The 26,495-nt window shown below is 40.7% G+C and overlaps 1 protein-coding gene across 1 annotated transcript in view; it reads left to right on the forward strand.

Moving 5' to 3' along the window:
- PAPSS1 (3'-phosphoadenosine 5'-phosphosulfate synthase 1) overlaps window positions 1–26,495 on the forward strand; it is a 111,034-nt gene that overhangs the window by 47,005 nt on the left and 37,534 nt on the right. Inside the window, exons 6-10 of the mRNA XM_043870951.1 lie at window positions 4,049–4,162; window positions 7,176–7,287; window positions 11,044–11,249; window positions 12,813–12,948; window positions 24,561–24,829. Coding sequence (XP_043726886.1) covers window positions 4,049–4,162; window positions 7,176–7,287; window positions 11,044–11,249; window positions 12,813–12,948; window positions 24,561–24,829 — 837 coding nt within the window. The remainder of the gene's footprint in view (window positions 1–4,048; window positions 4,163–7,175; window positions 7,288–11,043; window positions 11,250–12,812; window positions 12,949–24,560; window positions 24,830–26,495) is intronic.

Here is a 26,495-nt window from a genome sequence, read left to right on the forward strand (position 1 = left end):
AAAGAAACAAGTTGAGAAATGTAGATAACCTGTTCAAGATTGCACAGTTAGAATTTGATCTCAGGCCTTAAGTAGCCAAATCATAAATAAGTGACCTATAGACCTCTGTTGCTTTATTGGATCTTAATGGTTTTGAAGATGATGTTCCTCTGATGGTTCTGCGATTCATATAAATATTTAATTTCAAGTGTGCTTTGTGAAATTTTATCATATTCTTTCTCTCAAAAGCCTTGGTGAATGTCTGACTGTGTAACTTTTGATTTTAGGATTTGTTATGGAAGACTTGAATTCTTTATTGTGCAAAAATGTGTGTTTCTCAAGGCACCTTTTCGAGCTTTACAGATACTCAAGAAGTTAATTGAACATATAGGGTGCATGTGCAGTTCCCTTAATGCATGTTATATTGTTCTGGGAAACATCGATTCTGAATTTTTATTTTCTGGTTGATGGAGTAATTGACTTTGTGCAAACTGCTCAAAATACCAGTTGTTCTACAATACACTTATGGGTGAAGAACACTTGGAGGGAAATATACAAAAATGATGTTGATAATCATATATAAGGGTGATGGGTTTTTCTCATTTCCACATTTTCTTTACTACTATTTATTTAATTTAATTATTTATAAAATTACTATAAGTTCTTTATAAAAATAATTAAATAATTAATTTATTATTTCAAACAATTGTGTTAAAAATAACTCCTGGAGTTAGAAGTACAGAATGGACTACCTTAAGCTGTTTCTCTTGCTAGATTTTAAAAAGAGATGTTACTTTGTACTGTACTAATATCTATAAAGAGAAAATGGAAGCAGCTGGTGGAAGCTGTCTCTCTTCCTTCACCATTATTCTTTGAGGCCCTCATGTAGTGTTTACTGTTAGTAAACACAGTAAGTAGTCTTCTGCTGTGGGTACCTGCTGCAGGCTTAATTGCAGAAGGAGGTGTGGAAGGTTTAGGAAGCTCTCTCTGCTGTGCAAAGTTTGTATTTAACACACACTTTCTGCTTTCCCCTGAGCAGCGGGATGCTCGAGGGACAAAGGGCCCCCAGAGAGCTGGCTGAACATGCTGTGGTAGCAAGCAGTGCTCCTTTATTTATGTCTTTTAATTTTATTATTTCTTTTTTTTCTTTCTTCAAATTTACTCTTCTCATTCATTCTTGAGTTTCTCCTGAGAAAGATCAGAGGCCTTGAATTTACTGGTAGGAGGAACTTGGTTTTGGTACATGACTTGGCCAGTGCTATTCCATCTTTATGGGCTTCCAAGGTGGCGCTAGTGGTAAGGAATCCGCCTGCCAGTGCAGGAGATGCAGATATGACCCCTGGGTCGGGAAGATCCCCTGGAGGAGGACATGGCAACCCACTCCAGTATTCTTGTCCAGAGAATCGCGTGGACAGAGGAGCCTGGTGGGCTGCAGTCCATGGAGTCACAAAGAGTTGGATACAACTGAAGTGACTTAGCACACGTGTTCCATCTTTGAAGGAACAGAATATCAGAGAAATGGAGGAGAATAACTTTCTAGATTCACAGGACCCATAAGGGCTGCTTGAATGGTAGCATTCAGGCTTTCATGAGGTCATCCAGCTTTGAGACACATGTCTGACTCTGCTTTTTCCCTCTGCTGAAGATATTAATATAAGTCCAAATATAAGTTGAAGTTTCTTCCCAAAATTTTTCCTCAGGAAAAGTAGTAGGTAGTGTCTTTAAACACTTGGTTTTTCCATTAATATTTATTTCGAATTACCTTTTTTTGTTGTTATACATTTTAGAAAATAGACTTTATTTTTTAGAGAAGTTTCAGGTTCACAGCAAAACTTGAGTGGGAATTATAGAGAGTGAACTCCTAGGACTCCCCTCCCTGCCACACGTGGGTTATCCGGCTGTCCGCATCCCTCACCAGAGTGGTAGCTTTGTTATAATTGGTGAACCTACATTGATATGTAGGTTCATTAGACTCATTAGAGAAGATCCCGATGCTGGGAAAGATTGAAGGCAGGAGGAGAAGGGGATGACAGGGGATGAGAAGTGGTTGGATGGGCTCACTGACTCAGTGGGCATGAGTTCAAGCAAGCTCTGGGAGATGGTGAAGGACAGGGAAGCCTGCTGTGCTGCAGTCCATGGGGTCACAGAGTTGGAAACAACTGAGTGACTAAACAACAATGTTGATGCATTGTTATCATCCATAGTTCATTGTTTACCTTAGGGCTGAACATTCTGTGGGTTATAACCACTGTGTAATGACATTTACACACCATTGTAGTAGTATACAGAATAGCTTTACTGTCCTAGAAAGTCCCCTGTGTTCTTCCTATTCATCCCTTCTCCCCTCCGCTCTAACCCTGGGCAGCCACTGATGTTTTTACTGTGTCCATAGTTTTGCCTTTTCAGAATGTCCTATAGTTGGAGCCATACAGTATGTAACCTTTTCCAATGGGTTTCTTTGATTTAATAACCGGTCTTTAAGTTTCCCTCATGTCTTTTCATGGTTTGATAGGTCATTTCTTCTTAGGGCTGAATAACTAATATTCCATCGTCTGGATGTACTGCCATTTATTCGTTCATCTATTGAAGGACTTCTTGGTTGTTTTCATGGGCAGTCTTGAGCAAGGCTGTTGTGAACATCTGTGTGCAGGTGTTTGTGTGGACAGAAGTTTTCAGCTCATCTGGGTAAATACCAAGGAGCACGACGACCCGGTTGCATGGCGAGAGTATGTTTCAGTTCAGTTCAGTTCACTTGTTCAGTCGTGCCTGACTCTGTGACCCCGTGGACTGCAGCATGCCAGGCTTCCTTGTCCATCACCAACTCTCAGAGCTTGCTCGAAACAGATTGTCTTCTAAAGCAGCTATGCCATTTTGCATTCCCACCAGCAGTGAGTGAGAGTTCCTGTTGCTCTGCCTCCTTGTCAGCATGTGCTCCGTGTTTTGGATTTCGACCATTCTGATAAGTATATTCTAACAGGTTTATCTCACTGTGGTTTTGAATTGCATTTTTCTGATGATATATCATGTAGAGTATTGTTTCATACACTTATTTGTCATCTGTATAACTTCTTTGGTGAGGTGTCTGTTCAGGCCTCTGACCCATTTTCTAATAGGATTCTTTTCTTACTGTTGAGTTGTTAGAGTTCTCTCTATGTTTTGGATAACAGTCCCTTTTCAGATACGCCTTTTGCAGATATTTTTTCTCAGTCTATGGCTTGTCTTACCATTCTCTTGAGAATTAATGTATTTTAAATGAGACATTGCTTAGACATATATGAAAAACTTATCAGTGCCAGTTTTATATGCTTATGGAGATCACTTGATCAATTTGACTTTAAAAATTTAGAGTAATTAAGCACATTTGATAATTATTCCTAGGAGTGTGGCAGGTGTGAACAGGCCTCGTGAAGGTCACTTGATGAGCAGTTTCTGAGAGCAGTGTGTAAGTTTGTGATCATCACAAAAGATACTTGTGGGATAAATGAGGAAGAGCTTTGTCCCAGTATGATATAAATGAGTGCTTGGAGTTTGGATAAAATTTCCAGAATGCACTGCATAAGAGGTCAGAGAGTGCTCTTTTTCAAACCGCAGTGGTGGGAATAGAGCTGATGTGCTCTGGAGTACTGTATTAAATGACTAATAAGGTGGTGTTAGTCACACTGGTGATAAAGATCTGTACGGAAGCTGGAATAAAATGGTTTCATAATATGTTACAGGTAATGGTGATTATGTTTAGAGTGCTGCTTTTGTTTGTTTGTTTCTAAATCCTTTTAGTCATCATTCCTTACTTGAGGTCACCTCTTTGCAGTTGCCTGATTTTGACATACATGGTACGCTGTGGGAATTTCTTTCACACTCAGTAGTGGGAAATTATGTGTAATGATTTCTTGCATGTGGGATGTTATTTGCTTGGGAGTAGACCAACCGTCGTTAGGAAAATTGATTAAATCCCTCTCATATGTTTTTTTAGAGTCTCTTTTTGAAACATTAATTTCCTTCATTAACGTACCGTTTGGCGAACTCTAAATTGTTGGATCAGACATTTAATTTTGCTTTTGTTAATGTGTAGGATATTGTACCTGTGGATGCCTCTTACGAAGTGAAAGAGCTATATGTGCCAGAAAATAAACTTCATTTGGCAAAAACAGATGCAGAAACGCTACCAGCCTTGAAAATTAATAAAGTAAGTGCTTCGTCCTTTTCTCATATCAAGTTCTTTAATCCTATAGATAGTTGTTGGTCTGTAGGATTTGTGATTTTATTGATGTGTTTGAGGGCATGAGTGGTGCTGCTGGTGGTGGTCATCATTGTATATATCACCATTTCCAGGGATGGGAAATATGTTTAACATATAAAACCATATTCCCAAATTACCATGGCTTTTGATTTTATTTCACTCATAATATTTATTTTGAAATACCAAAGAATAGAGGTTATATAGGATTTTAGGTTTATCAGAAGGAATGGATTCTAAAAAGTAAAAAACCTTTAATAATTTAATAATTAAAATGAACTTTTTTTCCTTAAACATGTTTCCTAATCCCTTGCCAATACCCTGATTTTCTCTTTCTTCTATTGTGAGGAATAATTCTGTTGTGTATTGTAGCTCTAATAATATCATTAAGTGTTTTTCCCAATAAGAAACTGCTTAAACTAGATATGATGACAGTGGAGACTGTAATTTATCACTTTCAAATCTTAGAGAATTTTAAATTGTATCATTCAGATATGCTTTAAAAATAGGTTAGAAATAAGAACTTAAACTAGGAATAGAATTTCCCAGCCTTTCTTCTAGTGTAGTAAAAATCCCAGACACCCAGGGAGGTGCCACATCTGAAAGTAAGGAGAAAGAGAAAAGGAGGCTGAGGCTGGAGAAAGACTCTGCAAAGACTTACTCAGATTCCTGATAGGAGTACATTGTCCGGGTGGTTTGTTTGATTGGGTTTCTAACCAGAAGCTAAGACATGTTGCAGGGAGCAAGGAGAAGGATGAGCTGGGGAGCAGAGTCACTCAAAGCTGACTTTACTGAGGAACCACAGATTTTGTCCTAACAGACTTTGTGTCAATTGAATAAACACACACACACACAGACACACACACACACTGAGGAACCACAGATTTTGTCCCTCAAAGCTGACTTTACTGAGGAACCACAGATTTTGTCCTAACAGACTTTGTGTCAATTGAATAAACACACACACACACACACACACACACTGAGGAACCACAGATTTTGTCCTAACAGACTTTGTGTCAATTGAATAAACACACACACACACACACACACACACACTGAGGAACCACAGATTTTGTCCTAACAGACTTTGTGTCAATTGAATACACACACACACACACACACACACACTGAGGAACCACAGATTTTGTCCTAACAGACTTTGTGTCAATTGAATAAACACACACACACACACACACTGAGGAACCACAGATTTTGTCCTAACAGACTTTGTGTCAAGTGAATACACACACACACACACACACACACACACACACACACACACACTGGGGTAGGGAGAGAGAGAGAAGAAAGAAACTGAGAATGAATGAATCTGAATCCAGGTCAGTCAGACTCTGTAACCCAAAAAAGATGGTAGCTTTTTCAAATGTGAGCCTCTTTTTCAATACAGTGGTTTGTTCTTTGCATAGCAGTATGAAAAATAATTAAGTAAAAAAATGTAGGCTACATCATGTAATGTTTTAGCTCAGGCTGCCACAACAGAAACCGTAGCCTGGATGGCATAAACAATAGACATTTCTTTTCTCACGGTTTTGTAAGAAAGAAAGGCCAAGACCTTGGTGCTGGCTGACTTGGTCCCTGACAAGGCCCCCTTCCTGACCTGCCGTCAGACACCTTCTCACCGTGTGCTCAGGGTGAGAGTCGAGCTCTGGTGTGTCTTCCTTCTCTTATGAGGGCACCAGACTACTAGATTAGGACCCAGCCTTATGACCTCATTTAAGCTTTATCACCTCCTTAGGGCCCTATCTCCAATTCACATTGGGGGCTTCAGCATATTTGGGGGGGGAGATATAAACATTCAGTTTATAGTAGATACCATCTAGAATTAGATTCCAGTAGAGACAAATAGGGGTCATGTCAGAGGTTTAGGAAAAATGAATAAGAGGAGAACTTGAAAATGAAACAGTTTGGTGCATGAATCTCATTTTTTCCTGTGAATTGAAGGAGGGGTATACTTTGCCCATATTTGATTTTTCAATGAAACATGCTGGCCAGCATACTTTGAGAATACATGGTAAGCCACATCTTACTACACACCTCTTGGTCAGGTGCTTTATCTTTTCTCTTTTGAGAATCATGGCTATATATATACATATATATACCAAGTTAAAATTGAGCACATCCAGCTTACATTGTTGTTGTTTTGTTGCTAAGTCATGTCTGATTGTTTTGCGACCCCATGGACTGTAGCCCTCCAAGCTCCTCTGTCCATGAGATTTCCCAGGCAAGAATACTGGAGTGGGTTGCCGTTTTCTTCTCCAGGGGATCTTCCTAAGCCAAGGATTGAACTCGCATCTCCTGAAATGCAGGTGGATTCTTTACCGCTGAGCCACTGGGGAAGCCCCCCCCCACAGCTTACATTAATTCATCATTAATTTATCAATTCTTTAATATTCTGATTGGATACACTAGAAATCTTAAAGTTTAAGAAATAATACAGTGTTTGTAAAATGAATGTCATTGGTGAGGGACACTTTTGGTAAGTATTTTTTTTTTTTTTTTTTGGTAAGTATTTTTTATCTAAAGTTTATTTTAGCTTAGAACAGTGGTTGTCAGAGTGTAGTTGCTAGAACATTATTGTTAACATTTTCTGGGTACCTGTTAAAAATACAAATCTTTGTCCCCCATAACAAACCAGCTAACTCAGAAACTGGTGTGGAGCCATCTTCACTTAACAAGTCTTCTAGAGGTTTCTTACATGTATTAAAGTTTGAGGAATGCTGGTTTAGGGGATGCTATTCTTATTAGAAATGTTATTTAAATTTATTAAGGAAAACGTGTATTTTCTTAGTGCCCTTGTTGTTTATTAGATTTGTATAACCTTATTCATTCTTGACAAGTTTGTTACCGTTACTTTCAAAACGAAACTGCAGAAAACCATTACTGCTTTTGTTCATGAGTACATGAGACAGAGCATTGTTCTTTACTGTCTCCTTCACAGGTGGATATGCAGTGGGTGCAGGTTTTGGCAGAAGGCTGGGCAACCCCGCTGAATGGCTTTATGAGAGAGAGGGAGTACTTGCAGTGTCTTCACTTCGATTGTCTTCTGGATGGTAAGACTTGGACATTTAGGTGCATTGGGAATACATGGTAAGCCACATCTTACTACACACCTCTTGGTCAGGTGGAAAAGAAGGCACATACTTGCAGGGATTGGTCACTGTTTAGAGAAAGTACTGGTAACGTCTTAATTGGAGATAGCACTTTAAGACTAAATTATATCAGTACTGAATATTTTAAGTATATTCTGAAATCGTCTTTCTAGTTTTAGGTTTCCTGATTGTGATTTATTGTGGGGGGAGGACAACCTGGGGGTTAGGGCTGAAAATGGATTTAAAAAACGAATGCAGTTTTCCCTATTCTGTATCTACCTGGTCACGGTAGAAAGCCTCTTCCGAAAGTGTTCAGTTCAGTTCAGTTCAGTCGCTCAGTCTTGTCCGACTTTTTGTGACCCCATGAATCGCAGCACGCCAGGCCTCCCTGTCCATCACCAACTCCTGGAGTTTATGCAAACTCATGTCCATCGAGTCGGTGATGCCATCCAGCCATCTCATCCTCTGTTGTCTCCTTCTCCTGCCCCCAATCCCTCCCAGCATCAGGGTCTTTTCCAATGAGTCAACTCTTTGCATGAGGTGGCCAAAGTATTGGAGTTTCAGCTTTAGCATCAGTCCTTCCAATGAACACCCAGGACTGATCTCCTTTAGGATAGACCAGTTGGATCTCCTTGCAGTCCAAGGGACTCTCAAGAGTCTTCTCCAACACCACAGTTCAAAAGCATCAATTCTTCAGTGCTCAGCTTTCTTTATAGTCCAACTCTCACATCCATACATGACTACTGGAAAAACCATAGCCTTAACTAGACGGATCTGTGTTGGCAAAATAATGTCTCTGCTTTTTAATATGCTATCTAGGTTGGTCATAACTTTCCTTCCAAGGAGTAAGCGTCTTTTAATTTCATGGCTGTAATCACCATCTGCAGTGATTTTGGAGCCCAAAAAAATAAAGTTAGCCACTGTTTCCACTGTTTCCCCATCTATTTGCCATGAAGTGATGGGACCAGATGCCATGATCTTAGTTTTCTTAATGTTAAGCTTTAAGCCAACTTTTTCACTCTCCTCTTTCACTTTCATCAAGATGCTTTTTAGTTCTTCTTCACTTTCTGCCATGAGGGTGGTGTCATCTGCATATCTGAGGTTATTGATATTTCTCCTGGCAATCTTGATTCCAGCTTGTGCTTCTTCCAGCCCAGCGTTTCTCATGATGTACTCTGCATATAAGTTAAATAAGCAAGGTGACAATATACAGCCTTGATGTACTCCTTTCCCTATTTGGAACCAGTCTGTTGTTCCATGTCCAGTTCTAACTGTTGCTTCCTGACCTGCATATAGATTTCTCAAGAGGCAGGTCAGGTGGTCTGATATTCCCATCTCTTTCAGAATTTTCCACAGTTTATTATGATTCACACAGTCAAAGGCTTTGGCATAGTCAATAAAACAGAAATAGATGTTTTTCTGGAACTCTTTGATCTCTGGTTCCTCTGCCTTTTCTAAAACCAGCTTGAACATCTGGAAGTTCACGGTTCACGTATTGCTGAAGCCTGGCTTGGAGAATTTTGAGCATTATTTTTCTAGCATGTGAGATGAGTGCAATTGTGCGGTAGTTTGAGCATTCTTTGGGATTGCCTTTCTTAGGGATTGGAAATGAAAACTGACTTTTCCAGTCCTGTGGCCCCTGCTGAGTTTTCCAAATTTGCTGGCATATTGAGTGCATGATATTCACAGCATCATCTTTCAAGATTTGAAATGTGTATATAGTCACTAAATTGTGCTGTACTGAAGCCCATGCTTGCTTATTAAGCCAGGTGTTCTAACAAGGCATCAGGGTGTCCATGTTTAGAAATCCTGAAATAGGTGGTTGAAAGGATGGTTCTTCTTATTTTAAAACACTGAAGCAATTGCCGAAGAAATCTATATTTAGGATATTGTCATTACATTCTAGCTACCTTAAACTTTGTATACTGTTGGTAGTATTAATTTACTACAGTAAAGGAGATATTACTAAATTGTAAAGAACTCTAGTGCCATATGATCTGGCAATTCCACTTCTGGGTATTTATCTGAAGAAAACAAAAACACTAACTACCAAAGATATATGCACCCATATGTTCACTGCAGCGTTATTGATGATCACTGAGACATGGAATCAACCCAAGTACCATCAGTTGGTGAATGGATAAAGAAGATACACACACACACACACACACACACACACACACGAATATTACTCAGCTGTAAAGAAAGAAGGAACTTTGCCATTTGTTGCGACCTGGAGGTTATTATGTTGAAGTGAAATAAGTTGAACTGAGAAAGACAAATTTCCAAAAAAGAACAAACAAAACAGAAATAGACTCATAGATACAAAGAAACTCATGGTTGCTAGAAGGGAAGGGGGTGGGAGTAGGCTAAGGTGAAGGGGATTAAGAGTTGTTAACTTCCAGCTATAAAATAAATAAGTCACAGGCATATATTAATTAGCATAAATATAATACTGTAATAACTTTATATGGTGACAAATGATTACTAGACTTATGGTGATCATTTCATGATGATTTAAATATTGAATTTAAATATTTAAATGTTGTATTTAAATGTTGGATCACAGTGTTGTACATCTGAAGCCAACATAATATTGTATGTCAGCTACAATACTTCCATTTAAAAACAAGTCATAGAACCCTACAAAATTGCAACCATGTTCTTCTGTGTTATGACTTCTTTTGACTGAGGAAGTAAAGTAGATACCGGAAAATGTAATTCCTAATCCTTGTTCTCAAGAAACTTTATCACAAGAACATGAGGATTGAATTTTACTTTTTGATTTTCTTCTTTGGAAATAATGGTAAAAGTTACTGTGGACTGCCCCCTTAGTAATGATTCAGTCTTGGATGTGGTACAAATCTATTAATTTTCCATTTTGAACTCTACCTTGTGGTGGTAATTTTAAAATAGTTAGGCAGTTATCACGGATTTTGTTAACATCTTTTGCCCCAAGAAGGCATGCCATGATTTTTTTAAAAAAAAGGTTTCTCTTTGATATGTAAATAATATCCACATATGAATTTGAGAATGCATTTTATTTTCCTAACCTGTACATGATCAGTGGGAAAAGAAGAAAACACTTTTAGTGCTTGAACGGTTGGGAACCTGGGAACCGAGAATGGCCTTCAGTCTCACCAGCAGCATATTATGGTGTAAATGGAGACACTGATTACATACTACCTTTGTTTTTTCACCAGCGACAGATGACAGGAGTTCCATTCTGATCAAAAACTAAAAAAACATTTTGAGTGCTTTTGTCTTCCTTTCTCAAGAATCGAGACCGAGGTCTAGCAAGTGTCTTCAAGTAACTTGCCACTCAAAATGTAGTTATCAGCAAGGGTTGGTATTTGTCCTGAAAGGGCCCTGAATCACAATTCCTAATCTTACTCGTACATTTTTGGTGATTTAGGTTTAGCCAGCTGCTCTTCCTTGTTACATCTGTGATTCTTCCCCCTAAAGACAGTTTCATGAGTGGTTGTGAAGAGTATTGCTACAAACAATTGATGTTCTTAATTTTTGCTGTTTTTTTTTTTTAAACTCTGGATTTGTTGCTTGTTCTCTCTCATTTTCTGTGCCAGGTGCCAATAGAACATATCACTGGAGTAGTAAACCTTTTATTGTTTGAAGAGTGTCTGCTGAAGTGTGAAAGGTAGATACGAGACCTGTTGAGTAACATAAGCTGTGTGCTTTATCTTCTCTTGTGCCCTGCAGGGGGTGTCATTAACCTGTCAGTACCTATAGTCCTGACGGCTACTCAGGAAGACAAGGACAGGCTGGACGGCTGCACGGCATTTGCTCTGATGTATGAGGGCCGCCGGGTGGCCATTCTTCGCAATCCAGAGTTTTTTGAGCACAGGAAGGAGGAGCGCTGTGCCCGGCAGTGGGGAACAACATGCAAGAACCACCCCTATATCAAGGTCCTGAGTAAACCTTGCCATGTTTATGTCTTGATTTACCAATAATGCTTGTGCTGAAATGTGAGGCGTTACTTGGATATCAACTGTGCCATAGGAACCGTTAATATTTTGCAGAATCAAGGCTGGAACTTATATTCGTGTGATGAGCATGCGGGCTTGTCATTTTGGTGCAGACAAATTCCAGCAAATATTGTTTAAACACCTCCTGTACACCGGCCCTGAGCTAGGTGCCAGAGCTGGGAACATAGGGCTGAGGTGCATGGCAGGCACAGTCCTTTTGTGCTTGGTATGTGCTCTCTGGTGGTGGAACAGATCCTGATCTTGTATTTACAGGTCGGATGTGAGGGCAGGATGCTATGGGAGCTCACAGAGGGCGATTTTATCTAAGCTGGACTTTTAACTGAACATTGTGTTCCTGGTATGCAAACAGTGAAATTTTAGTCTCCTCAAAGGGCCTCATGTTATTTCATGTATTGTAAGTGAAATATTATCACTGAAGTCACATTTCTGCCCTTTGTTTTAAAGTAGACTTTGAACTGTAAGGAGCTAAGTGAGGGAGTTCCCCGGCAGTCCCGAGGTTTGGACTCGGCGCTTTCACTGCTGGGCCTGGGTTCCATCCCTGATCAGGGAACAAAGATCCTACAAGCTTTATGGTGCAGCCAAAAAAAAAAAAGCCTAAGTGAAATTTTAGTAGCTCTGTATATCTAGAAAATTTATATAGTGTCTGTTTAAATCATGGGAGTGTGCTCAATTTTATTTCATTATCTTCTGTAGGACAAAAAAGAGCAATTAAATGTTAAAAATGGGCAGATGTGGGACTTTGCTGGCAGTCCAGTGTTTACGGTGCCACACTTCCACTCCAGGGGGCGCAGGTTCGGTCTGATCATTGGTAGGGGAGCTAAGTCGTTGGTCGGGGACCTGAGGTGTACTGAGTCCTTTGTCCTTAAATGCCATTCGCTCTATTCCCTGGACACTGTGTTCCAGTGCCCTGTTTGTTTTCTCTGTAACATTTATCACTGGCTGGTATTCCTCTGGTTTCTCCTGTCTTTTCTCATCATCATTACTTTAATTGCTCAGAAGTTTAGGATTGGAAAACACCAAGAGGGCAGAGTGACCCATTTTTCTGTTAATCAACATGCAGCAACAATTAAAAGAATGTTTTTGTTATTTAAAAAGTTACAGTTATTCATATCGAGTTTGTCTGCATTTCATATGCAAATATGATAGCTGTATCACAAATCCTTTGTGAATTATAAAATGTATTCTAATTCTACAGCATCTCTCATTCCCAGTTCAGTTGATTTACTATTAACCTTAAAGCAAGTGATGTCGCTCAGTCGTGTCCGACTCTTTGTGACCCCATGGACTGTAGCCTACCAGGTTCCTCCATCCATGGGATTTTCCAGGCAAGAATACTGGAGTAGGTTGCCATTTCCTTATCCAACCATTAACCTTAAGATGAGCATAATTTATAGGTATACATAACTCATGTGAGAGAAATGTTCTTACTTGTTTCGATCTTGATTCCTGTTTAAAAAGTTATTTTCTTTCTCTTGCCATTAGATGGTTATGGAACAAGGAGATTGGCTGATTGGAGGAGATCTTCAGGTCTTGGACCGAATTTATTGGAATGATGGTCTTGATCAGTATCGTTTTACTCCTACTGAGCTAAAGCAGAAGTTTAAAGATATGAATGCAGGTAAGACATGGATCTGATTATCTCACATGGGACTACTTGGAGTCTCTGCTTGGTGGGGAAGTTCATAAGGATTTTTTCTAATACTTACTAAAATGTAAGACAGATTGAGGAGTAAAGATAAGGGTAGTTAGCAATGGAATATGTAAGGAAAGCTATTATAATCAGTCTGAATCCACCTGTGTAGTTCACTCCCTTTCTGCAGATAACAATAGAACAGCAATAACACATTCACTGTTCATTCACCAAGTGTTCGTTGCTCACATGTTGCATGTGCCGGAGTGCCGAGTGCTGAGTATTCATAAGTCAACAGGAGTTTATGGTGTATTAGAGAGAGACAGTCACAAAACAACAGAAAAGGTTATTGACGAGTAGGTTAACAGTGATTTCAGCTTTCTGAATTAGGATGAAGTGGAGCTGTGGAAGTAGAGAGTCTGTAGGAACTCTTCTTTATAATGCTGCCTTAGAAAGTATCCCAGGACAGGGATTTTTTTTTTTTTTTTTAGAAAGTATCCCAGGACAGGGATTTTTATATTAGACATCTGTGATTAGCAGGTCTTTTACACAAAGGTAGGTAAATAATGTGTTTATACTGGTACACCCACAGGTGCCACAGCATTTGCTGTAGATTTTGGGAGGCTTTTTTAAGGTCTGAAGAATTTGGAGCCTCTTAAAATCATACTACTTATGAATTCTCACTCCAGAAATGGTTAAACCCTAAGCATGGGTGCTGCTTTTTCAAATAACTTCTGTGTAGAAATTGAGGAGATAGCTCTATTTTAGTTTGCTGATATTTGATATGATGTGAAATGGATCAGGAACTAGAGATGTGACCTGGGCACACCCCTTCAGATCTCCACGGGCCTCAGCAGCCTGCCTCATTCATTCACATTTCCTGCTTAGACACCTCAGGGTATTTGGTAGTGTAGGACCACATGTCTGCTTCTGAATTTTACTCCTCACCTCTGAATTTGAAGCGCAGGTTTGGCCTAAGCCTCTTGTGCAGGGATTTCTCTGACACTCGCTGCTTGCTTGTATAGCAGCTTGTTTTCTTCTTGTTTGCTGACATGTTTTGGGCACAGTCGTAGGGACTGCATCATGACTGCTCAAAGTCAGTGATGCTGCCTCATTCCCTTTTGTCAGCCTGTGACTTAAAGGTCCATGGTAAGTCTGTTTTGGCCTTTGAAGTGTAAGGAAGAGGGGCTTCTGGGAAAGGTTTTCCTTTCTAAAGAGAATCAGGCTTAGGACAGAAAGTTACCTTTTTCCATCCTTCCTTCTCCTCTTGCTTCGGATGTGGTCATGTAAGGGTTCAGTGTTTGGAGCTCTGGCAGCCATTTTGTAACTGTGAGAATCCATGAGAATCGTATACTGTTTGAGTTTCTGATCAACCCTCGAGTCCTCTCTCTCCACATTTCTTACTCAAAGACCTAATGCATGTTTGAGTTATAGAAGACACTTCTAGTTGAGTCTTATCTTGTTTGCGACCAGAAGCATCTGATAATTTAACATGTATAGACCTCTTTTTTTCTGATAAATAGGAACATGTTTAACTGAGGACTTGCTGAGACCTGCTCGTTAATTTTTTTTCCAAAATAATTTATATCAAGAGCTCATGTTAATAAATAATTTTTTGGCACTGTTGAAGGGTCTTATCATGAAATTATCATTCATAATCAGAGACTTTACGTTACATCTGTTTTGCATTCTTCCTTGTGGGGCCAAACATTTTAAATCATTTAGATAATTTGTTGCATAGTGAGAGATTGCAACTTTTGTTTAAAGTAGCTGGGAGCCAGTTATTAGCCTTAAATCAAGCAAAAAGGATGGTGGGGTGTTATTTTGTTTACTTTTCCATTTTAGACTAAAGCAAATAAACAACAGATTGAGTATCTTCCTTTATAGTTCTTATTCACTCTTTCCGGAAGCCAGTAACAAGTCATCTACTTGTGTGTACAAATCATAAATCAAGGGAGAGAAAAGAGGAAATTCTTTTTTTTCTTTTACTTAGGATTCCTTTTTAACCTCCTCCTCCTCCTCCCCTCATATAGTAGAAGAACTCTGATTACCCTGTGTGGGCTATTGTCCTGTGCACATTGATATGGTCAGTTTTGGTGTTTCTAAACCATTCTATAGCTGGAAGGATTGGGAAATCACTGACACCCACATCAGTGACTGCAGGGTGTCATGGTTCCAGGTGGCAGGTTCTTTGAACCATTGATGATTGACCAGTATCCTGGGAAGAATGAATTTCACGTAAACCAATGAAGAGCCAAGTTAGTGTTTATTATACACAGTGGAGTCCTGCTGGGTTACAAAGGGAAACATTGACATGATTTCTTTCAAGCTAGTGTGTGCTAGCACAGTGCTGAATAAGTCTGAAAAAGCTTTATAGAGCTTGTTGAACCAGACTATATTTTAAATGAATTGATAGAAACAGCAGAAATATATCTTAGGCGAAGTTGGGAATGATAGATACATGAGGAAGCTGAGGCGGAGGCAGATCGTCTGCCTCTGAAGGAGCTGCCACAGGCAAGGAGCAGGAGATGCTACGATCTGAGGTTGGGTGGTGGAGCCTCTGTCACCTGGGTCAGGAGACACTCAGATGAGGCTGTGAGCGTTGTCTGACAAAGTGAGTATTTAAAGATGGGTGGTCAAGGTTAAGGGAGCTGCCAGGGAATGACGAGGCATCTGGGGACTAGCAATGTGGGGTAGTAGTACCATTCCTGACATTGTTTCTTAAGTGGGGTAGGTGAAGGCTGGCGCTGCGGGGAGGGGCAGCGGGCAGGAGATGGTTGTCGGGGGTGTGGGCACGGCTGTGGTCACCATGCTGGGGCAGGATGCTACTGGGCACATGTTTTCTCCTCTGTCCTCTGCTTGCCTGTTGGTGTCTGCCTTGGGGAGGTAGGAGTACAGCCCTCCCCCTGCCCCTGGACACACATGTGCACACGCACACACACATGCACACACGCACACACACCAGAGACATGGACTAGAGGGGAAGGTGAACGCAGAGCAGACAGTGCAGAGTCTGTTTGGCAAAAAGCTTTATATTCAACGTTACTTTTCACGTTAATTTGAAAGCACTTTTAGTCTTAAGAGAGAAAACAACTTGTGGACATGTTTCGGGTATGAGAGTCCCTGTTTGTGAAAAATTCTAGTCTATTCATATTTACTCAAGTGGCCTATCTTTGTCTTGTGGATTTTTTTTTAATTCCCTCATGAGCAGTTTAAGTAAAAGAAAAGCTGGTGATTTATGACTGGCCTGAGGGAGGAGGGGGATCAAACTCGTTTTTTTTGTTGTTGTTTCCAACTCTCTTAAAAAATCTCCCACAAAAATAAACATAGCGTACCCTCACCTTACGCCCTCCCCCTCCAGCTGTGGCACTATTGTCAGGACTCTCTTGTTCAGCTGCTACATTAATTTGAAGAAACTCAGAAATGCCTGTACTTATAGTTTTGGGGTAAAATGGCAGATAATAGAGCTTGCCTAGGACTGGAGAGAAGACTGACTAATTAGTGCTGTATGTAGGACAGTTTTCAGAGAAGTTGAAAGGAAGGAAGCAGGAAGATGTTGTAATTCAGGGTTTAGTGGTTGGGATACAGTCCAGGACTCTGCCTGTGGGCTGGGCAGCGAAGCGCAGTTCTGAGAAATCTGGGGGAAAGAGTTTGGAGCATTCCCCTGCTGACCAGTCCATTTGTTGCTCACAGCAGCTCTGCTGGGAACCTGCTGCCATCCCTGGGCCCTTTGCTGAGCAACTGCAGCGCAGGGGCCCAGCCCAGGTGTTTTCAGCATGCCGCGTTGTGTTCCAGGGCCGTGATGCTCGGTCAGGCAGCCTGTGTCCTGCCTGTATCCAGGGGGTCGGGGTCTGCCCTCCTTACACCACCAGAAAGCACTCCTGGTGCCATCCTTCCCCATCACATGTCCGTGCATCCTCAGAAGAACCTTCCCCACTGTCTTCTTCCCCTTCCACCTGCTGCAGGGAAGGGATCAGACTATACTTAACATGAGGTGTTGGCTCCTGGATGGTATCGAATGCAGAGGAGAGGGAGAGAAGCTGTACTGTGGGATTCTTCCTTACTTAGGCATGAAATATAGAAGCCTGGGGAGCTGGGCCCGCTTTTGGTTTGAAATATGCGGGTTATAGTGAAGGTGGAGGAACTGAGGGGGTGGGAGCAGTAATGAGCAATATCTATTGAAATGTTTTGAGTAATAAGTCTCTGTAACTGATGAGTTGGAAGGTCAGGACTTAGAGATGCAGCTAACAGAAGCCATCTGTATGCACATGGTAATTGAATCCAGGCAGAGGGGTAAGTTTCCTCAATGAGCCTGTAAAGAAAGAATGTCATAGGACCCAGCAGTGAACCTTATGGTTCTGAGAGGACTACAAGATGTCAGAAACAGGTGATTAGACTAAAATGGGCCAAGCAGAGTATAAAATGTCATATGCATTTGATCACATCTGTGTAAAAATGTATGCTTAAGGAGAAAAACTAGGAGACTGCAAAAAACCAAAACCAATTATATTAAGATCATGCGTTTCGGTTGGTTTTTTTCTCTCCAAATTTTCTTCAGTATTTCATTTGTATGTATGTGTTAGTCATTTGTGTCTGACTCTTTGTGACCTCATGGACTGTAGCCTGCCAGGCTCCTCTGTTCATGAAATTCTCCAGGCAAGAATACTGGAGTGGGTAACCATTCCCTCTTCTAGGGAATCTTTCTGGCCCAGGGATTGAACCCACGTCTCCCATGTTGCGAGGGTAGCACCTGTCTTCACTGTTGCCACGTTGTTAGGGTATGTGACCCCCACTCACAGTGTGTAGGCTGTGATCAGTCACAGGAGCCTGACTGTATGCTGGGGGAGGAATAGATTGAGTGAGCAGAGACAATGGAAGGCTGGAGGATGGTTTGTTTTATATGGAAAATGTGGGGCACATGTTTCTCTGCAGCAGCCTTCTGGTTTTGCTGTCTCCCACTCCACCCCCTGACTCTTACCACATCAGCCCTGCACAGTCTACTAGGCCAGTTCTCTGTGAAATATGGCTGATAAATGCACAACCTCTGTTTGGATTCATGTCCTCGGACACATCTGCCTTCCTGCTTCCACACTTTTGATCTCACCAGGTGGCTTGGCTACAGTGCTTTTATTTCTATCACCCAAATTTCATTTGTCTTTGAGAGGTCAGTAAATTACAGCCTGCAGGCCAGATCTGGCCTACTGCTGATTCTTGTAAATAAAGTTTTATTGGGAAATATCCACACTCACTCGTTTATGCATCGTCTGTGACTGTTTCTGCACTATTTGTGCAGGGGTGAGTAGTTGCAGCAGAAACCCTATAGCCTGAAAAGGGTAAAATATTCACTCTAGCTCTTGAAGGAGAAAGTTTGCTTTTCCTCGGCAGCTTCACAGTGTATTTTCTATAAGTCAAAATAATAGAATTCCTGGTCCTTTCCCAGAAATGAAGGCAGAGGACTAGAAAGAGATGGAAATCATAGTATTCTTGCCTGGAGAATACCATGAACAGAGGAGCCTGGCAGGCCACAGTCCATGGGGTCACAGAGAGTTGGACGTGACTCAGCAACTAACACATGCACGCACAGGCATCCCAGGAATGAGGCTAGAAAGAAATGGAAATCATAAGTGTTAATAGTAAGTTTCAGTCATTTTGTAGGTAATGTCCCATTTTCAAACACAGTTGAAACTCTGATCTTTGGTAAAGCATTCAGTCTTAAACTAAGCCATAAGAAGTTATAAGTGGAAAGGTAAATATTTTATACCAGTTAAGGTGTGACAATAGGGAATGCATTGTCCTTTAGGAAATGGGGATGAGAATGTGAAAAATTATTGAAAGTTGCTATAAGTATCAGTGGGCTGAGGTCCATAGTAGCCCATTATTCTTTTTCCATCCTTGATGGAAAATTGATGGAGGAAAATTTAATAGTGATGCATGTTGGGTTATGTTTGTTGGGACAATACCTTGGGAGTGTAAGCTTCCAATGGATCAGTTACTCCTGTTACATTGTTGATCCATGTAAGTTCTCTAGTGGAGAAACCAGATGGTAGGGATGAAAATGCAGTCTGCAGCTACAGACAGTTAAAGCCATTTGGGTAATTCATTGATAAATAGTTATAAGGGATTGAAAAGACTGGAAGTTTAGGAAAAGCCTGGTAATACTGGGAAGGAAAAAATGGGCAGACCAAATGATCACTGCATTTCTGAATGGACCTGATAATAAGGAAATAATTCTACCTGGAAGAAATTTTGGCAGTAAAATCCTTTATATGCTGCTAATGTAAACTTTTAAGAAGTCATTCATCTTAACTTTATCTGTTAAATGTCCATGTGGAGCTAGATTAATTCTTTTTGGAAAGGAAGCCTAGGTAGGTGAATTATTAGAACCTGTGAAATATGTGTATTTGAGACAGAATTTATTTTTTATGTTTCCTTTTGCGCATCCTGTCATATAAATAATCTTGCTAAATGGCGCTCTTACAGAATGAGATTTGCCCTGCCTGAAGTCTAGGAATGTGGTCATCACACACCTGAGATGTATTACCCAGGGGTTCTGTTCACGGTTAGGCACCTGTTCCTCATTAAGAACATCGAAGGCTACGTGTCCCAGCGCAGAGCTAATGCACCCTCGTCTTTAACACTCACTGGAGTGTTCGTCCTGGAGTAGACCTGGAGCCACCAGTAGAACAGTGGGTTCAGTTTTCCTGCCAGGAACTTTTAGATGTGGTGCTTTTCTGTTTGCTTGTTAAAGAATGAATTGTCTTAAGGAACTTAGATTTATTAAGTGACTGCAGTGTGCATGCACTCACCGTGCTGGGTACTGTATATTATCTTCATAACAGTAAGTTTAGTATCACCCCACTAGGAAGATGTCAGAAGTGAAATTAAGACCTTAAAGACAGTCCATGGTTAAAAACTAGTAGACTTGTGATTTGAAACTAAATATCCTGTTCCAAAACAATGCTTCTTCCATGTGTATTTTTACTCTTAAAAATTTTTAGAGAAAATTTCAAATATATGCTACTTATATTTGTTAAGTAGATGCATTAGGCTTCCTTGGTGGCTCAGATGGTAAGAATCTGAAGTAACACTTTAAAGTAACACTTTACTTTAAAGTAAACACTTTTTTTTTTAACACTTGCATGAGACAAATGTTCAGGGCTGGTGCACTGGGAAGACCCAGAGGGATGGGATGGGGAGGGAGGTGGGAGGGGGGATCAGGATGGGGAACACATGTAAATCCATGGCTGATTCATGTCAATGTATGGCAAAAACCACTACAATATTGTAAAGTAATTAGCCTTCAACTAATAAAAATAAATGAAAAAAAAATAATAAAGAAGGAAAAAACTGAAAAAAAAAATATTTTAACACTTTAAAGTAACACTTTGCTTTACTTTTGTAACAGTATGAATGAGTCCCCATTTACCTCCAGGCCAAATTCAGTTGTACCAACTCTTGACTAATCTTGTTTCCCTTGTGCTGCTGCCTACCCCACTGCATTCCTGCATGTTATTCTGAAGCACATCTCGGACCTTATGTCATTTCCATCTAAATATTTCAGAAAGTATTTAAGAGTTAGGACTTTAAAAATAGAGCCGTGATATCACTATTGCACCTAAATAATAATAGTTTATTAATACTATCAAATAGGCTTCCCCAATGGCTCAGCAGTAAAGAATCTGCCTGCAATGCAGGAGGTGCAGGAGACTCAGGTTTGATCCCTGGGTCGGTTAGATCTCCTGGAGGAGGGCATGGCAACCCACTCCATGGAAAATCCCATGGACAGAGGAGCCTGGTGGGCTAAAGCCTGTGGGACAGAGTCAGACACGACTGGGTGACTGAGCACACACACACTACTATCAAATATCTAGTCAGTGATCATATTTCTGATAATTTCATAGTAGTCACGTTTCTTGTTTTTATAGTTTGAATTAGGATGTAAGTAAAATTCACATGTTGTAGTCAGTTCATATGTTTCCCATCATAATTTTTTACCTGGTTTTTTTAACCTTTTGTTTTGAAATAATTTTTAAAATCTACAGAAAAATTATGATAGTACCAAGAGCTCCTATATATTGTACCCAGATCCTATAATTGACATTATGTTTATTTGCCTTTTCATTCTCAGTTTCTTTGAAAGTTGCAGACACAATGCCCCATTACTCCTTAGTTATTTCCACGTGTATTTGCTGAAAGTAAGGACAGTCTCCTGCCTATCCTCTGTGCTCATCAGACACAGAAAAATACACTGATATGAGACAGTCTAATCTGTGTCCTGCCCTCACATCACGCCATCGTTCCGGTTGTTTCTTTTACAGAACCAACGATGACAGCGGAAATCTTCTCTTTGCCACCTTTCATTCCCACTTCAGGATGCCAGTCGTGTCTTTAGTCTGCCTCATTCAGAGCAGTCACTTACTCTCTGTCGTGTCTTTCACAGACTCGGCATCTCTGAAGAGTACCTACTCTTTACTTTCTCGACTGTCTCTGTTTGGTTTGTCTGCTGTTTCCTCATGATTAGGTTCTGGTTACACCTTTTCTCAGGAATCCCATGGGAAGCAAGGCTGAATCATTGGCACATCATATTTTGTGGCTCACAATTTTGATTTGTCCTCTTATAGATGAGTTCAACTTTTTTAAAAGTTAACTTTTTGCATTAAAGGTCATCTTTACCAGGTTTTTCCTACTGTAAAGTTAACAAGTTATTTTGTACATACTAACAAGTATTTTGGGGGAGAGATTTTGAGACTCAGTGAATATCCAGTTGTTATCAAATTTTTATCTGTTAGCTTTAGCACGCCGCAAATACGGTGATTCTGTCATTCTGGTTACTTTTATTAGTTGACTTTCTATACTGTGAGTTAGAGTTTCCACTTCTTCACTGGTTTTTTCATTTATTTTATTCTGTCTGGATTCATAGGCTTCTCTTTTACTCCGTGGTTTTCAAACCATTAGTTATGATTTACTTTGCTGTTTAGCATGTCCTTCGTTGGCTTCTGGGGCTATGTCCCTTGACACGTCCTGATTGCTGTATCCTTTGACGTGTCCTCATCCTTCTCTGAGCACTTCCTTCTTTATGGTACAAAAGACGATCCGTCTCATGTTATACTTTCCATGCCTGCCCCAGAATTGGCCGTTTCTGCCAAGGAACCCTGGTTTATTTAAATAGGGGGTAGTATTTAGGTTGCAAAATTTGGGCTTTAGTTTTGCTCTTTGCCACTGGGTGGTCACTGCTTGTAGGACCTTTCAGTGGTCAGAACCAGAAGGTAAGCATGTATACTCACACAAATTCATATCTATCCCTGAATACATCTATCCAGACAGCTGAAAACCGTGAGGCAGGTCATCCTGATATTTTCAACCCTAATCCAATACCATGTGGTCTTTCCTAGCCTTTCTTCTTTTGGGTATTTTGGCCTTTCCGCTCCTGCAGTCAGAGTTCTGGCGCCCATATCGTCAATGAATTTACTTACTTGCTGTCCTTCCATGTGTGTATGCAGTCTCCCGGTCAGACGAGCCGGCTCCTCAGCCCTGGCTCCCCGACCCCACTCAGGCAGGCATCTCCTTGGCCCGGGTGCTGCAGGCTTGTGCTGGCCCAGACTGCTCTTCATCTCTTTCCTCCCCGTGGTCCAAGCCTCAGCTACTTGCCCCCAGCCTCCCCATCAGTGCAGTAACACATCAGCCCAGGAGAAGGATTCCTGAGTGCTTAGTAACTGTCTCTGTTGTTCTTCAAGGCTGTTTACAAAGAATGGGTAAAGGGAAGGGGAGAGTGGGGAGAGAACTAAACTTACTGATGAGATTGAGGCCAGAATCACAATGCAGGTTAAATGGAACAGTGGTAGTGCGTGCGTTCAGGAGACATTCTTTGTTGTTTTTTGGAAAGACTGGAGTATGATAATTAGGAAGTAAGATTCATTCTTGGTCTTGGGCAAGGGGAGTTCGATATAATGGCTAAAAGGGATGTTTTGAAATCTTTTGATATCTATACTTTGGAGTGTTTTCAGAAGGACAGAAAAGCTGTGATATCACCTCTCCTCCTGTTTCCTTAAAGCAGGGTAATTTTAGATAAGTAGGTAAGTAAAGTCGTTCAGTCATGTCCGACTCTTTGTGATCCCATGGACAGTAGCCTACCATGCCCCTCTGTCCATGGGATTCTCCAGGCAAGAGTACTGGAGTGGGTTGCCATTTCCTTCTCCAGGGGATCTTCCCAACTCAGGGATCAAACCCAGGTCTCCAGCATTGCAGGCAGATGCTTTACCATCTGAGCCACAAGGGAAGCCCATTAATTTTAGATACTCACATACTTGTATCAAGACTTCTTTTTGTACCTTATGTCCTGCTATTTCTTTGGTGTAAACCCACCTTGTTCATTTATAAAAGGTAACTTGAAAACTTCATAGCATAGTGATGATGCTCTCAATCTTCGAATGTCACAGTATATGTCCCCAAAAATCTCCTGGTCAAGTAGGTGCCATCGTTTTCTTTCTGTGCCTTTTGTTGCTGTGATAGGAGAGGGTTAGAATTGAGAATAGTCTGGGGATATTATACAATTCAGCTTAAAATTGTTAGGGAAGGGGAAGATGTTCTTCTCTGAGTCTAGATTAGGTTGACATTGCATGATGATTTATCAGATATTATGAGGGCAGCAAACACAGAGCTCCTCTTACTCGGTTGTTACTCTGTTCTGTAAAATTATTCTGTGACCCCAAGGAGCCATGCCTTCTGAGAAAGGTCTCCTGATAGCAAGAGCCCCATGTAGGAGTGAAGCCAGGGTTGTAAGCAGAAGATACGTAGTTAACCGCTTTAATTTATTCAGCACTTTTCAACATTTGAGTAATAGCAATGGTCCTTGTAAGGGATATTGTTGTTGCATGGCTCAGATGATAAAGAATCCACCTGCATTGCGGAAGACCTGGGTTCGGTCCCTGGGTTGGGAAGACCCCCTGGAGGAGGGCATAGCAACCCACTCCTGGGAGTGAAGAATCCCATGGACAGAGGAGCCTGGCGGGCTATAGTTCACGGGGTCACAAAGAGTCAGACATGACTGAGTGACTTAGCACACAAACTATAATCCAAAATCTAGACCTGGCATCACAAAACAACTGGATAGCATTCCAGTCAGTTAGAGTAATCAGTATAAAGAGCTTATTTAGATTGTAAGTAAATTTTCTAACCCCTACATTTCTCTGTCTTTCTTTAATAAAGGACTATCTTAGATCTGATGACGGGATTGACCTGATGGGTTATTAAGGCATAGGCCGAGAATTTATATGCATTGCAGCCTGTTGAATTGAGATGGGTTCGAGCCAGACAGTCTTGATTTTCATCCTCAGATTGCCCGTGAATGCAGGAAGTAATTGTTATAAGTCAATTACTATTATGTGACACAGCCTCCGGCTTGTAAGATTTGTAAAGTAATAATTACTGTATCAGTTTGCCTTGAAGTAAGTGGTCAGAGCAGTACATGCTTTTCCCCCAGTTTCTGATTCTGCGCATGCAGGTTTGCTTAATCCTGAGCATCAGGCTTCAAGAAGAATTGCTTATCTTTTGGGAGGCAGCATTAGAAATGTGCTGTTCTTAACGCTGAAATTCTCTTTCAGATGCTGTCTTTGCCTTTCAACTACGCAACCCAGTGCACAATGGCCACGCTCTATTAATGCAGGACACCCACAGGCAGCTTCTGGAGAGGGGCTACCGGCGCCCCGTCCTGCTCCTTCACCCCCTTGGTGGCTGGACAAAGGATGACGATGTCCCTCTGATGTGGCGGATGAAGCAGCACGCTGCAGTGCTGGAGGAAGGAGTCCTGAATCCTGAGACCACGGTGGTGGCCATCTTCCCGTCTCCCATGATGTATGCTGGACCAACTGAGGTAGATAGCTTTTAAGATTTGCTCTGCAGCAGTGTTGAAACCACTCTTACTAATGCAGCAGGTAGCCACAGCAGACTTATCTTAGGATGTTTCCCCTGATCACAGATCTGTTCTGAGCATGAGGCTGGAGTACTCACCTGCTCTGTTGGGGATGCGCTCTAGAGGTGGCCCGCAGGAGGCAGTCTTGTTAGGACTGGGAAGGCAGGGAGGGGTTCTCTTGCTCTGTTGTGGTTTGTGATCCCAGTTGTGAAGGAGGGAAAGTTTCTTGCAGACAAAGGGCTTGGGTAGCCTTGAGCCTGTGTGAAACAGGCTCTTGTCTGGCCCTCGTTACACAGGTCTGACAGCGTGCATCTTATTCCTTTGACAAAGTTCTAAGTCACTCTTCCCAGGGGACAGAATCGGTCTGATTTTTGCTTCTGGTATTTGAGTGGGAAGAAAAAGATGGTATCTTTAAAGAAAACATTCTTCATCTGTTCTCTATTGAAGGACTAATAGAGTCAGGAAATAAAATTGCTGCTTGATTTTGGGTGGAGTAGAGTTCTAGAGTTCTACTTAGCAGTCAAAAGGAAAGTTTTGAGATCTTTTTATAACCATATATAAGGGAGAAGACTTAGGTTTTTGCTTCAAGGTAGAGATGGCTTTCAAAAAAAATATTTGAATAAATAGATAAATCAGTGAATGTCCTGAAAAAGAGTGTGTGAAAAATTCCTAGCCAGCTTCTTGTTGAGAGTTTAAGATAAAGAATGGAATGCACATTATTATTGCACTCTTTTTTGCTCCCACCTTGAAGGGGGATGAATTTACTTACTAGATATATTTGGGAGGCAAACCCTTTTAGAAGGAAAAGAACAATTTAGTTGTAGATACTCTGTGATAGTTTCCTTAAAAAAATGTTTTTTAAAGGAAGTAAAAGATGTTTGGCTGTTCCTTGGGATCAAGCCTAAAAAATTTTTATTGGAGCTTAGTTGTGGGGTTGTATACTCTTTATCTAAGAAATACTGACAGAAAATTACAGTAACAGCAGGCTAAAAGTTTACAGGGTATTTGATTCTTCTCTTGGATCAGCCTGAATAACATATTAGAAGACATGAGGTAGAATTCCTCATAATCTTCTCTCTTTGTTGGTATGAAATATTCATAAGAATTGGGTGCTGAAAGCCATTTTATTTTCCCAGAGACCACCGTGTCTTAAGTTCTTACATCTTTTTTTCTCTATTTGTTAATATTTTATTTATGTTTTTTGCATCCATTTTTTTAAGATATTATTTATTTTTAGAGTTTATTTTCAACTAGAGGATAATTGCCTTACAATACTGTGTTGATTTCTGCCATACATCAATACGTATCAGTCACAGGTACATGCACCTCCCCTCCCTCCTGAGTTATTTTGGAAATAAAGTCACAGTTTTGTCCCAGTAGTTTCTCAACTTCTTTTTTGGTGCTGTCTTCATCACCATCATTTTAAGGGAATCATTTGGAATGAAGTTTTCCAGAATTAACCAGGTGAGCAGCTTTCAGTGTGGGAATGATGCAGATGAATTTAGGGGTCAGAGCTGAGTTTATCAGTAACTTCATTCAAGAGCCAGTGAGGAAAATGAAAGAATTTATCTTGGCCTATTGAGGACATATTTTGTCCCATTTGTGTCTCTGATTCCTGTCTAAAAGG

The sequence above is a fragment of the Cervus elaphus genome, chromosome 17 (genome assembly GCF_910594005.1).
Source record: "Cervus elaphus chromosome 17, mCerEla1.1, whole genome shotgun sequence".
NCBI lineage: Eukaryota > Metazoa > Chordata > Mammalia > Artiodactyla > Cervidae > Cervus > Cervus elaphus.